Source organism: Canis lupus, chromosome 25, assembly GCF_011100685.1.
Source record: "Canis lupus familiaris isolate Mischka breed German Shepherd chromosome 25, alternate assembly UU_Cfam_GSD_1.0, whole genome shotgun sequence".
Lineage (NCBI taxonomy): Eukaryota > Metazoa > Chordata > Mammalia > Carnivora > Canidae > Canis > Canis lupus.
Window position 1 is genome coordinate 42,782,609 of NC_049246.1, and position 13,576 is coordinate 42,796,184.

A 13,576-nucleotide genomic window follows, 5' to 3' on the forward strand; every position below is an offset into this window, starting at 1 on the left:
CTGCCTGTGACACACTCTGCCTCTCTCTCTCTCTCTCTCTTTTTCTCTCTGTCTATCATAAATAAATAAATAATTCTCTTTGTGAAAATTTGAATCTGCATATATAATTGTACAAAATATATACTTAAAGCAAAAATAAATAAATAAATAAAAGCCCACAGTAAAATAAAGGGAGGGGTAAAGAAATATCAGAAAACTACAAATTAGAAGATTGGAGTGTGGTTTTTGAGAGAGAGAGAGTGCGTGCACACATGTGTGCATATGAGTGGGGGAAGGGGCAGAGGGAGAAGAGAGAGAATTTTAAGCAGGCTCCATGCTGAGCTTGATCTCATCACCCTGAGATCATGACCTGAGTCAAAATCCAGAGTCTGATGCGTACCTGACTGAGCCACCCAGGTGCCCTTAATCCCTTTTTTTGAAGATTGGTGATTTTTTATTGTTGGCTTTTTATGGATAGTGATGTCATAATCAATGTTGTTGATTCATGAGGGTTCTTTATAGACTCCATTATGAAGGTGAGGCTTCCTCTGGACTGCATGCTCCCTAGGATTGAAAATATTGACCTTAGATGGAGCTATGGCCCTCCTGGCCTCACAGGTGGGGTGGGAGGCAGGTGGGTAGGATGCAGCATGTATGGAGAACAGTAGTAGAAAGGGAGGCAGATCTCTTTCCTGGAGCCTGGGCCTGAAGGGAGCTGAAGGGATCTGTCCTTGACAAACTGGTTTCTCCAGTCAAGAGGTTGGAGCTGGTGCGGCTTGTTGGAGGGTAGCCTGCTGTGATCACCTGATCATGGCCTTTCTGACAGGGTTCTTGGCTGCCTCTTACCTCCTAACACCTGGCAGACGTTGGCATCACCGTGATCAGGTGAGGAAGCTAGGAGAATATGGTCCCTTTCAGGCCACGTGGATGAATGCACTATTTGGGGGGACACCACAACTTCCCACTGCCGTTAGCTCCTTCCTGGTGATTTGGTGGTGGTATTGGTGGTGGTGATCCCTTCTCAACTTCCTGACATCCACCTATCGGAATGCCCCCGGGTTTGGACCTGAGTGCTTTCCTCATCTCTAATTATACTCTCTCCAGAGGGATTTCATGTAGTCTGGAAGCTATAAATTCCTTGAATATGTGAATGACTGCCAAGTATATTTCTCCTCCTCTAATTCTTCTCTTGAACTGTCATAAACCCAACTTCTTACTCCAAACTTCCCCTTGCATTCTAATAGGTGTGTCAAATTCGTCATGTCAGATTTCTTTATTTCAGTCCCAAACCTGTCATTCACTACCAGTCATCTTTATCTCTGTAAATGGCATGACAACTAGTCAGCTGCCTGAATCAAAAATGTAGAACGTATGCTTGATTCCTTCTTTTTCCTAACCATTCCCCATATCAACTCATCATAAGGTCTCAAACTATATATCAAATTTGTCCATTCTTTATTTGCCTTGCCACTTCCCTGATTCAAGCCCCATTATCTTGCATATGAAATACTGCAGAGTCCTCCTAAGTGGACCCTCTGCTTCCATTCTTGCCACCTATAATTCATTCTTCACTCAATAGCCTGCCACCCAGTTGTTTATACCCTTTCAGTGGTTTCCAACTGAACCTAGAGAAACATTACACAAGCTGCCCTTGATCACCTTTTAAATCCCATCCCTTACCATTCTTGCTCTTACACACTACTCTGGTCCCGGTGAACAAACTGAGTAAGTTTCTGCCTCAGGACATTTGCACTTTCTGTTGACACTAATAAAATGCTTTCCCCCTCAACTCAGATATCTCCTCCTCAGAGAGCCCTTCCCTGATCCCCATTTCTTAAATATCCACTCCAGCTTCTTTCACATTATCCTTTGATCTTTTTATCTGATTTATCACTTTTATGCACAAAAAATGTGATCTGTGTGATCTAATTTGTCTATATTATCTTTTATGATTGCGCTTCTCAGTCTTATTTTAAGAAATCTTGACATAACCTGAGGCTGTCTTTCAGATAACTTTTCATACCTTCCCTATTTTACTGAACATTTTGACCAATGAAGGACAGGATCCAGTAAATAAATATTCTCTCTTCCATTTCTAAGATGAGCAATTTTTTAAATAGCACTTCAAAGGATCCCCACCTGGGTCAGGACCTAGTTAACCACAGTAGCAACTGTCCCAAATGGCTTTCTCTCCTACCCTTTGCCCCTTTCCAGTTTACCACCTTGGATCCTTGACACAGTTTCACAAGTAAACTTCCTGAACACAAACCCTTATCTCAAAATCTGCTTTTGGGAATACCAGGCTAAGACACTCCTATTTCTTTTCTCGTTTGTATCGTAATCCTTTTGGAATTGAATTTTTTAGTGTGATAAAAGGTAGGGGGTCTAATTTTTTTTCCATTGTCGGTAACCGATTGTCCCAGCTTCTCCAATTACTCCCATATAATACCACATAGGACATGTATCACACTGCCATATATCTATATGGGTTTGTTGGGGGGCTTTCCAGTCCAATCCATTACTCTATCTAAATCTGCATCGATACATAGCACATTCTAGTACTATAAGTTTATAATATCTTGATATCTGATCAAGGAAGTTTCTTTCAATTTGTTTCTTTTTCAAAGTTATCTTAGCTATTTTGGATATTTTCTCTTTCATATAAATTTTGGTAGCATCTTATTGAGTTTCCTTGAAAATCCTATTGACTTTTTATTGAAATTGCCCAGGATGAATTTGGAAAGAACTGACATTTCTAAAGCATTGAGTCTTCTAATTCATGAACATGATATACCTCACTACTTACTTATGCTGTTTTCTTTTTATATTCTTCATTCATTTATTCAACAAGTCTCTTTTGCCAAAGCTGCCCAATAAGGGTAAAGAGGTAAACAAAATCTTATTGAACTTACATTCAGTAAGAGGACAATACACAAACAAATATAATATTTTAGATGCCCCTGATTACCTCTTAAAATTACCTCTTAGGGGATCCCTGGGTTGCTCAGTGGTTTAGCCCCTGCCTTCACCCCAGGGCATGATCCTGGAGTCCTGGGATCGAGTCCCACGTCAGGCTCCCTGCATGGAGCCTGCTTCTCCCTCTGCCTATGTTTCTGCTTGCTCTCTCTCTCTCTCTCTCTTTCTCTCTCTCTCATGAGTAAATAAATAAAGTCTTTAAAAAAATTACCTCTTAAAATCTCATTTCTTACCATCCCTTTCTTCACACACCACTCTGGCCTCCTTGAATAAACTAAATAATTTTCTGCCTCAGGACCCTCTCACTTCATGTTTGACACTTTTGCTGCAAACATTTTTCTGTATAACTAATTGGCTATAAGGAAATTTTGCCATAAAAAATTAAAATAACTGGTGGACAGTTTGGTTTCATTTCTTCATTGACTCAGTACTCACATTTTTCTAGTATGTAAATTGAACCCTCATAATGGTCTAAACAGCGGTACACTTTGAGCCCCCATTTCCCACAGAACTTTTGAATGTTCACCAACGGACATGGAACAATATGCTAAGAATATACAACAGTGTAGAAAGCTTTCACAATGTGATACAAAGCTCAGTCACAGATATACATCCCAGTATTGAGAAACTGATAGCTCTTTTAGTGATGGAAGAAATTTTAATGAAAAAAGGAAAAATGCTATGCTGAACAAGGAGACAAATCAACAAGCCAAAAAAAAAATGTATGATACTATAAGCAAAAAACTCTGAAGACAGGTGCTTGGATACAATTCACAAAATAAAATCAGTTACTTGTCCAGTGCAGCCATGAATCTGCAGTATACATTTTGATATATAAATATTTTTTCAAAATATTTGTGAATATTTTTTGATATACAAATACTTTTAATTGCCCAATAAAGTCATTTGAATTCTTTTAGTCATTTTTCTTGATGTCCTTTTAAATGAATATCCCTCTTTTATTTTTCATGATTTTATATTTTATGGCAAAATTGCTTTATGGCCAGTTAGTTAAGTAGCAAAATGTTTGTAGTGAAAATGCTTATAGTAGAGATGCTTACTAAGCAACAACCTAACACCTACAGAAACATGCCATCTTATATGGGGTAGCCAGTGAGAGCCTTCCTGACAAACTGAAGCATAAGTAGATGTCAAATGAGGTGAAGGAAAAATCCATGGTGCAGAGGCTGAGAAGACCTCAGGGCAAAGGGTGAAGCAGGACACACGGGATCTTTTGAGGAGTGGCAAGGAGACTACTGGCTGGGGAGGTAAAGAGAGGTGAATGGCAAGTGGTTTCTAAGGTCATGCATACCTCATAGGCCATGATAAAAACTTTGGATTCTTGTCTCAGTAAGAGGAAAAGACTCTGGAGAGTTTTGAGCTAGGGAATGATGTAATCTCATTAAGTTTTTAAAGGATTGCTCTGTAAGCCACATGGAGAATAAACTTTAGGAGGGTGGATGAGAGGTCAGTAATGACCTAGGCAAGGCTGCAGCTGGACTGGACTAAGCTGGTAGCAGTGCAGGTGTTCAGAAATAGACAGATTCTGAAAACACACACATGTAACACACCAGCACATCCATAAATGTGTATTTTATATGTTTTATTTATTTACAAATATATCATTTATATTATATACAAATATAAAAATATATGTAATAAAGAAATGTTCTTGTACAGATAAATAGAATATATACGATACAAATATGAACATGTCATATGTGGAAATACATAAACATTATAAATTATAAATAAAATATATGCAGACTATGACAATTATATATACTTAAATATATAATATAAAACATTTCAAAAATTATATAATATAAAATATGTAAATACATATACATAAACAGTAAAAATATTATATACATTTATACAATACATAGATATATATAAGTAATACATAAAGTTATAAAACTACATTTTATACATATAAATATACACATATAGTTTATATAGTATACATAAAAATATATAGTATTTTGTGTATAGCACTGTAGTATAATATATACTTTATATACACATAAGTATGCAATGTGTTATTTATAGTATACAAATATATATACATATATATGTATATATAAAACACCCCAATATTTCTGGCCATCTGGAAGGCCACACACAGGTCTAGGGAAGTACATATACCAGGGCTGGGTATTAGGAAAGACCTAATAAAGCCCTCACCTCTCACCTCTCCCTAACCAGAAGGGTCTGTGCAAGCAGGAAGTGACAGCGATGGTGGAATTGTAAACTGCCCAGCTGTGCATTGAAGGCATGCATCAACACAGGCTTTTATAGCCCCCTGGCAAATACTGGGAGACTTATCAGTCCTAGATATTTAGGGAAATCTCTTTCTAGTCATTAACTGACCACTAAACTGAGCTGGACCTTCAGGGGCCACATAGCAAAATACACAGACTTTACAGAATTAGTTCAGGAAAAAAAAAAAAAAAAACACTAAATAAAGAACAACAACCAACAGGAATAACAACCAGCAGCAATAGCTACAAACTTTGGGGAAATGGGGATATCCGATCTCCAGAGTTATCACGTATTATTTAAGATGTTAGGTTTTTAAGAAAAAAATTACTTGACATGCCAAAAACAAAAAAAAAAAGCAACAAACTATGGCTCTATACTCAGGAAACATAGAAACTGTACCTAAGGAAGACCATACACTGGAATTACTAGACAAAGACTTTAAATCAGCTATTTAATTTTTTTTAAGATCTTATTTTTCATTTATTTGAGAGAGACAGAGAACGCAACCGGGGGTGGGGAGGGGCAGAGAGACAGGAAGAAGCAGGCTCCCCACTGAGCAGGGATCCTGATGTGGGGCTGGACCCCAGAACCCTGAGATTATCATCTGAGCTGAAAGCATACACTTAAAGGACTGAACCAGCCAGGCACCTCATAAATCAGCTATTTAAAATATGTTTAATAAAGCCACGTGTAAAGAAGTAGGAAAATTGATTTCTCACCAAACAGCAAGTATCAACAAAGAAATAGAAATGATTAAAAAAAGGACCAAATATAAATTCTAAGATTAAAAAGTACAATATTTGAGGGAATAAAGAGAAAAGTACAATATTTGAAATAAAAACAATGAAAAAAAAGTGGATGGATTCTGAAAACACATTGCTTGCATACTCATACATGCATATCCACATATATGTACATATACAGCCAGTTTTCATTATTCAGAGTAGATATGTTCTATAAAGTCACCCCCAAACACAGAATTTGCTAATACTGAATCATTGCTTCTATTTTTTTATTATTTTTTTTATTTTATATTGGTGTTCAATTTGCCAGTATATAGGAACCATCGCTTCTAGAAGAAGTACAGGGTTATGCTCCTGTGAGCCTCTGGCTGCAGCATACCAACCAATACATACCTTTGTATTTTTCTGAGTGTTTCTAGTTAAAGATACTGTATTTAATATATGTGTTAATTCATCAATGTTGAACTCATCACCAACGGCACTAGAACGCTTGCCTGAATGTTTATCTAACACAGAGATTTTCTCCATAAAGCACATCACAACCTTTTTATGCTTAGGAACATGAGATAGCACCTCAGCACCACTACCATTTTCAACAACAAATTCACCAAAAAAAGCACTAAATAAATGGCAAAAGGACACTTGTGTCCTTTTCCACAAGAGTGGAAGCAAGAAGGTGGAACATCCCCTTGTTCCACCATAGCTGAGAATGTGTGCCATCAGCCACTCAAATGATCCACTGCTTGCCCACGTCCATGAATGACCATGAAAGTGCCACGAAGGTGGATTTGGGGGTTAAAGAGAAATTTTAGCAAGTGGGTGAATTCACAAATATGGAATCCATGAATAATGAAGACTGACTGTATGCATGGATTTTCTTCATCCTTTTAAAATTAGTGTTTTTTCTAAATTAGAGAATGTATAGGTTCTTGTAGGAGATAGTTTCGTTATTGTTATTTGCTAGATAGTCTGCAATTTGGATTTATATTTCCTCTTTGACCCAAGAATGTTTAAGAAAGCCTGGAAAGAAATGTACATTCTCTATTTTAGGACATGGAGTTAAATATGAATTAATCGTAACAACCTTGTTAAATGTATTATTTGGGCCTCCTCATTTTGTGCACTTGACCTCTTATTGACTGAGGGAGGTAAAAATAAAGTTGCTGCTAGGAGTAGTTGCTACCTATTTTTCATTATAGTAGGATGTCTCCAGTAATTTCTACTGGCTTAAAACTTTTTGCCCTGAATTATATATTTCCTTAAATATTCAGATCATGACTCCCTGGTTTCTTTTTGTTGATGTATGCGGAATATACTTTTGCCTTTACACTTATTTTCAATAGTTATAAAATATCTTTTTCCATGAGTCTTGTGTATATGATAAAAGTTGGAGTTTACTCCGTAATTCAATCTCAAAATTTTTATTTAAATAAGTGAGTTAAATCCGTTTACTTTTATTGATAGGACCAAAATGTATGGTCTTGTATCTGTCACACTCATTTATATTATATATTCTAGTGTCTTGGATATTAAAAATGTTAACACTCTGCATTCTGTCTTCTATGAATTTATGTGCATGTGTGTACTTCTGATAGTTAGGAAGATTCGATTTCTGTTCCCCTCATTACAGTTGAGCATGTGGCTACCCACCTAGACTCAACCTTTCAATCTTCCCCGTGGCTAGCCCTGACCTTGTGGCCAAGCTCTGGCCTATGGCCTCTGAGCTGAGGAAATGTGGGCCACTTCTGGGTCTCTACCTTAAAGAAATGAATGACTGAATTGTACTCATTTCTCATGTTTTCATTGGTTAGGAGTAAGTATATACTTCCGATATTTAGAAATGTTTGTATTTTTGTTCTCATGATTACTCTTAGAATTACTTTTATATACTCTCTCTTTAGGCAGTACTCACTGGTTTCCTACCCCAAAAATTGATAAATTTAGCATGTGCCTGATTCCTCAGTCCACTCTTTTCTCTCCCACCCAAGTTTAGCTCATTATATTACTTTTTTATTTTTGGTGTCAAATAGTTTTTTTTTTTTTCATTTCAATTCCAGTATAGTTAACACGCAGTGTTCTATTAGTTTCAGGTGTACAATTCAGTGATTCTACAATTCTATACATTACTCAGTGCTTATCATGATAAGAATTCTCTTAATCCCCTTTACCTATTTTACCCATCACCCCCACACACACGCACCTCCTTTTTGGCAGCCATCAGTTTGTTCACTGTAATTAAGAGTCTGTCGGTTTGTCTTTTTTCTTTTTTCTTTTTTTTTGGTTTGTCTTTTTTTTCTTTGTTCATTTGTTTTGTTTCTTAAATTCCGCAAATGATTGAAATCATATGGTATTTATCTTTACCTGATTTATTTCACTTAACATTATACTCTCTAGATCCATCATGATGTTATATTTATGTGTATCTTTTAGCTCTTAAATGTGCATGATATTACTCCCTGATTTGTCCAAATCATGTTTGCTGTGAGTCCAACAGACAATGATCTTGCTCTCCCCCCCCTTCCTCATGCATTTTTTTTTGTTATTGTATTGTTGGGGCATGTATGTTTAACATCCTGGTCTGTCACCTCACTCCCTGCCTTTTTTTTAAATATAACAAGGTGCTTTACAGATTTTATTTATTTATTCATGAGAGAACACAGAGAGACAGAGAGTCAGAGACACAGGCAGAGGGAGAAGCAGGCTCCATGCAGGGAGCCTGACACAGGACTCGATCCTGGGTCCCCAGGATCACACCCTGGACCAAAGGCAGCACTAAACCGCTGAGCTACCCAGGCTGCCCACTCCCTGCTTTTATTTGAATCCTTTTGCCAAAATTTTTCCAGTCTTGTCTCAGTTTGCTGAGGTGGATCCTTAGTTTTCCCAATAATTACTCATAGGAACGACATTCCCAGAATTTTCCTGTTCAAAAGCATTGTTTTATTTTTTATATGTGAAAAATATTTGACTCACTATTTCTAGAAGCATCTTGTAGGTTTTCCTCCACTTTCCTGTGGCATTAGGTATTACTGTAGAAAATTCTATAGCCAAAAAGATCCCCCTCCCTTGAAAATGACTTGACATTTTTGTCTAGACTGCCCATTCCATTCTTGCTTCATCTTTTTTTTTTGAAGATTTTTATTTATTTATTCATATGAGAGAGAGAGAGAGAGAGAGAGAGAGACATAGGCAGAGGGAGAAACAGACATCTTGCAGGAAGCCCGATGCAGGACTCGATCCCAGGACCCTCGGATCATGCTCTGAGCTAGAGACAGACGCTCAATCATTGAGCCACCCAAGCTCCCTCTTGATTTATCTTTAAAGTCCAGTAAATTTGCTGGAATATATCTCATGATTGACAGTTTGGAGTCAATTTTTATGCTATAGGGTGAAAATATATGTACTTATGTGTATATTCAATTTTTTGTTATATTTCAGGACATTTGTTCTCGAATTTATCTTAAAATGCTTCTATTATTCTGATTTTCTTTTAGGAAATCTCTTGATTTGTTCACTATCTTCCACTGATTATTTTCTTTCTAATCTTTCCTAATTGTTCTAAACTTCCTGGTTCCGTTTTTACAAATCCTTTACAAAGTCCTTCACTTTAATTTCTGAAACATCTAATCTCTTTTATCCTGTTCTAAATTTGTCTTCATTTTTCCAATGTTTTTTTCTACTTTGTAATTAACTTCTTGCTTTTATAAACATGGATTATAGTTTCAGCTTTTCAAGGCAAACCCCTAAATCCTAGGACATATACTTGTGATTTCTGAGATCTACTTTTCCTTGACCTTTCTGACACCCCCCTTCTTCTCTGTCAGCTCCTATCTGATTTCAGCAGCCTTTTGCATTTTCTTTATTGTGAATGAGAAAACCTCATGTAAATAGGTAAAAATATACTGTAAAGCAGCATAAATGTAGGTTGTTTTGTTGCTATTTTTTTTTTTCGGTGTGATGACAACCAAGATGACATGTTGGTAGCTGGAAATTTAGCACTACAAAAGTAGAATGAAGACTTTAAAATACTTGAAGATTACTGACACGTAGGGGTTATAAATCTGTTTATAATTCTAAAGGATTATTTTCTTTTCTGTTTGAAGGAAAAAAGAGAAGACATATACATAAAAAAAACAATCTTCAAAAAGGTAAAAGTCTGAGAATTAACAGCTGTGCACTTACTGCAATCCTGATCTTCCTGCCAGACCCATCTTCGCTCCAACAGGCTTCATAAATAATGAATTGTTTAAAGTACAGGCTAAAGTGTACAAAGAGAACTCAAAATACAGTGGCTTAAACCATATAATTTATTTCTCTTCCGCCAAATAGTCCAGAAATGGAAGGAAGAAACTGCCTTCTGCAACACATGATTTCTTCCTCTTTGTCCAAAAAAGCTAGTCTGGTTGCCATTGTCTCCCAACCAGTGGGAATGGGGAAAGTGAACAGGAAAATCACCTATGGACTTCTTTTAATGGAAAGATTCAGAGTCTTCTGTTCACATCCTATTGCCAAAACTTGGTCACATGACCAGAGCTAGCGGCTAGTGAGGCCAAGAAATATAATCTGTAGTGAGGCAGCCTTAGGTTCAGCTGTAACTCTATTCCTATGGAAGAAAGAGGATTGTGCGGAATGAATAGCAATCTGCCTACTTACCTTTCACGTTTTTATCCAAAGTCACTGACTTCCTCATATCTGGAGGAAAATTCAGACGCTATTGGTTCAAACCTGGCCTCTTGTCACCTAAGACTTTTGGCAAGAATAGGAGCTGGGACCTGCACGGAGCCACATGGCCAGAGACAAGCTAGCCCTGAATGGGAAATGAGGGACCAGGAGAAAATGTTAGAAAGGTTTGTTATAACTAATGAACACAACCCTCAACAAAACAAGGAGAAACAGACAGAAGGAACTTGAATTAATCAAACAGAAGCTAGAGTCCTTGTATCACATCGGATCTAAGCCTGGGAGATAGCTATTGAAGCCAGACTCAAGCAGAGCATGCGCCATATGGTGTCCTTGCAACAGAAGAAGAAAAAGATGATTCTTCACTCTCTGCACCCAGTTCTGCAATTATTTATTTCCACTGTGTTCCTCCTTTTCTTCCTCCTCTTTGTCTCTTTTCTTTTCCCCTTACTCTCCCATTCTACTTGTTCCTCATGTAGAGTTTCTTTCTTTTTGTTCATTCTTTAACATCCTATGGTATAAAATACTGCTACTAAGTTTATATGGCACTCAGAAGTGGCAGGACTCTTTCTTGCGGCATCAAAACATAGGTGGATACATTTCCTTTCCATTTCTTCTGATTATTTCTGTCATCTCATCATTTTATACACACACACACACACACACACACACACACACACATATAACTGAGGTCCTCTCATATTTTACATATGCATTGCATACATATATTTATGTAAATAATATAAATAAAATTTAAACATATAAATATATACATGTATTTCTAGCAGCTCTATCATTTTATCTCCATATTTGCCTGTATCATCTTAGTTATTTCTTAGGTTGCACTTCCCTAGGTCCAAGATTTTGTTCCTCTGAGTTTTTGTGAAACCTTTGTTAAAATGTTGAAATTGGTAATTTTTTGTTTTGTTTTGTTTTGAAATTGGTAATTGAAGCACAAATCACTTTGCTCCTTCTACTTCCTTTTCAAAACTTCCCTCTGAAACAGTTCCCTTCCTGCCCCAAGATGAAGTCTTAGGTAAGCCCCAGAGCTGTGCTAGTCCCTTTTGGCAGCACTGATAAACTCATCCAATGTTAAAAGCCTGAGCTGAAAAAAAATAATTAAAAATAATTTAAAAAATAAAAGCCTGAGCTGACATAATATCACAACTGGAAAACATGTAGTGAGGAAGTTGGATGAGACCAGCTTGTTCTTTTTTTTTTTTTTTTTTTTTTATTTATTTATGATAGTCACACAGAGAGAGAGAGAGGCAGAGACACAGGCAGAGACAGAAGCAGGCTCCATGCACCGGGAGCCCGACGTGGGATTCGATCCCCGGTCTCCAAAATCACGCCCTGGGCCAAAGGCGGGCGCCAAACCGCTGCGCCACCCAGGGATCCCCAGCTTGCTCTCTTATCCACACTCTTGTCTAACCCTATTCAGTATCTGTGCTTTTAGCTAATTCAAGGAGGAGAGAAGGAAGTAAGGAGTAGGAATAGGCCTCTTATGGGCTATGTCCTTCGTGTCTCCCAGATATGGAAGATGCATAAGCCATGTTTGTGGGTTCTTTAAAGAACCCCTCTTTAGAAAGAATCTCCCCATGGAAGTTCCTCTAATGCAGGAGTTCCAGCTGATTGCCTACCACTTCCCCCTTATGGGAAGCCACACCCCTCCTGGGGTCATTTCATCCATTCAAATCATCTTTCTGGACAGAATATCTTTCAAGAAAACTTCCTGAGCCCCTCCCTTCCCCAGAGAAGCTCATGAGAATCATGCCTTCTCACAGTTCGACTGTCAGTGGGCATGTAGCTGGTTCCTCATTCAGTCACCCTCTTAGGCTTGATTATACTCCCAATGCTATAATTTTTATGCCTGTGACTTATTCTGTAACTGGAAGCCTGTCTCTCCCACTCTTCTCCACCAATTTTGCCCATACCCTACCTCCTCTCTGGCATCAGTTTGTACTCTAGATGTATGGATGTTTCTGCTTTTCATTTATTTGCTTATTCATTTGTTTTATTTTTTATATTTCACATATAAGTGGAATTATATGGTGTTTGTCTTTCTCTATCTGACCTATTTAGTTTAGCATAACACCTTCTTAGCCATCCATATTGTCACAAATGGCAGATCTTATCCTTTTTTGTGGCTGAGTAATATTCCACCACACACACACACACACATACACACACACACCAGCTTCTTTATCCATTCATCTATCAATGAACGCTTCAATTGCTTTCATATTTTGGCTATTGTAAATAATGCTACAGTAAGCACAGGAATGCATAAATCTTTTTGAATTAGTATTTTGTTTTCTTTGGGTAAATGCCCTATAGTGGAATTACTAGATCATATGGCATTTCTATTTTTAATTTTTTGAGGAACCTCCATACTATTTTCCACAGTGGCTTCACCAATTTACATTCCCACAATAGTGCTCAAGGGTGCTTTTTTTCTCCACATCTTCACCAACACTTTCTAGTTCTTATCCTTTTGATACTAGCCATTCTGATAGGTATAAGGTGATATCTCATTGTGGTTTGGATTTGCATTTCCATGATGATTAGTGATATTGAACATCTTTTCATTTGTCTGTTTTCTTTGGGAGAAAATGTCTATTCACATTCTCTACCCATTTTTAACCAATTTTTAAAATGTTGAATTGTTTAAGTTCTTTATATATTTTGGATATTTACCTCTTATTGGATATGACATTTCTGAATATTTTCTCTTATTCAGTAGGTTGCCTTTTCATTTTATTGATGTTTCCTTTCATTGTCCAAAAGTTTGTGGGTTGTTGTTTTTTTTTTTTTTTTTTTTTTTGGTGTAGTCCCAATAGTTTATTTTGCTTTTATTTCCCTTGCCTGAGCAACCAGATCTAGAAAAATTTTTCTGAGGCTGATGTCAAAGAGATTACTGCCTGTGTTTTCTTCTA

General features: G+C 37.1%; 1 protein-coding gene across 11 annotated transcripts in view; it reads left to right on the top strand.

The window, feature by feature from the left end:
- Positions 1-13,576, top strand: part of SP100 (SP100 nuclear antigen) — a 97,711-nt gene that overhangs the window by 60,452 nt on the left and 23,683 nt on the right. For 10 of the 11 annotated variants that reach the window (XM_038574091.1, XM_038574098.1, XM_038574092.1 and 7 more), the window contains one exon: positions 10,064-10,108. The exons of the other annotated variant lie outside the window; for it this stretch is intronic. In XM_038574091.1, the coding sequence (XP_038430019.1) occupies positions 10,064-10,108 (45 nt within the window). The remainder of the gene's footprint in view (positions 1-10,063; positions 10,109-13,576) is intronic. 11 annotated transcript variants of the gene reach the window in all.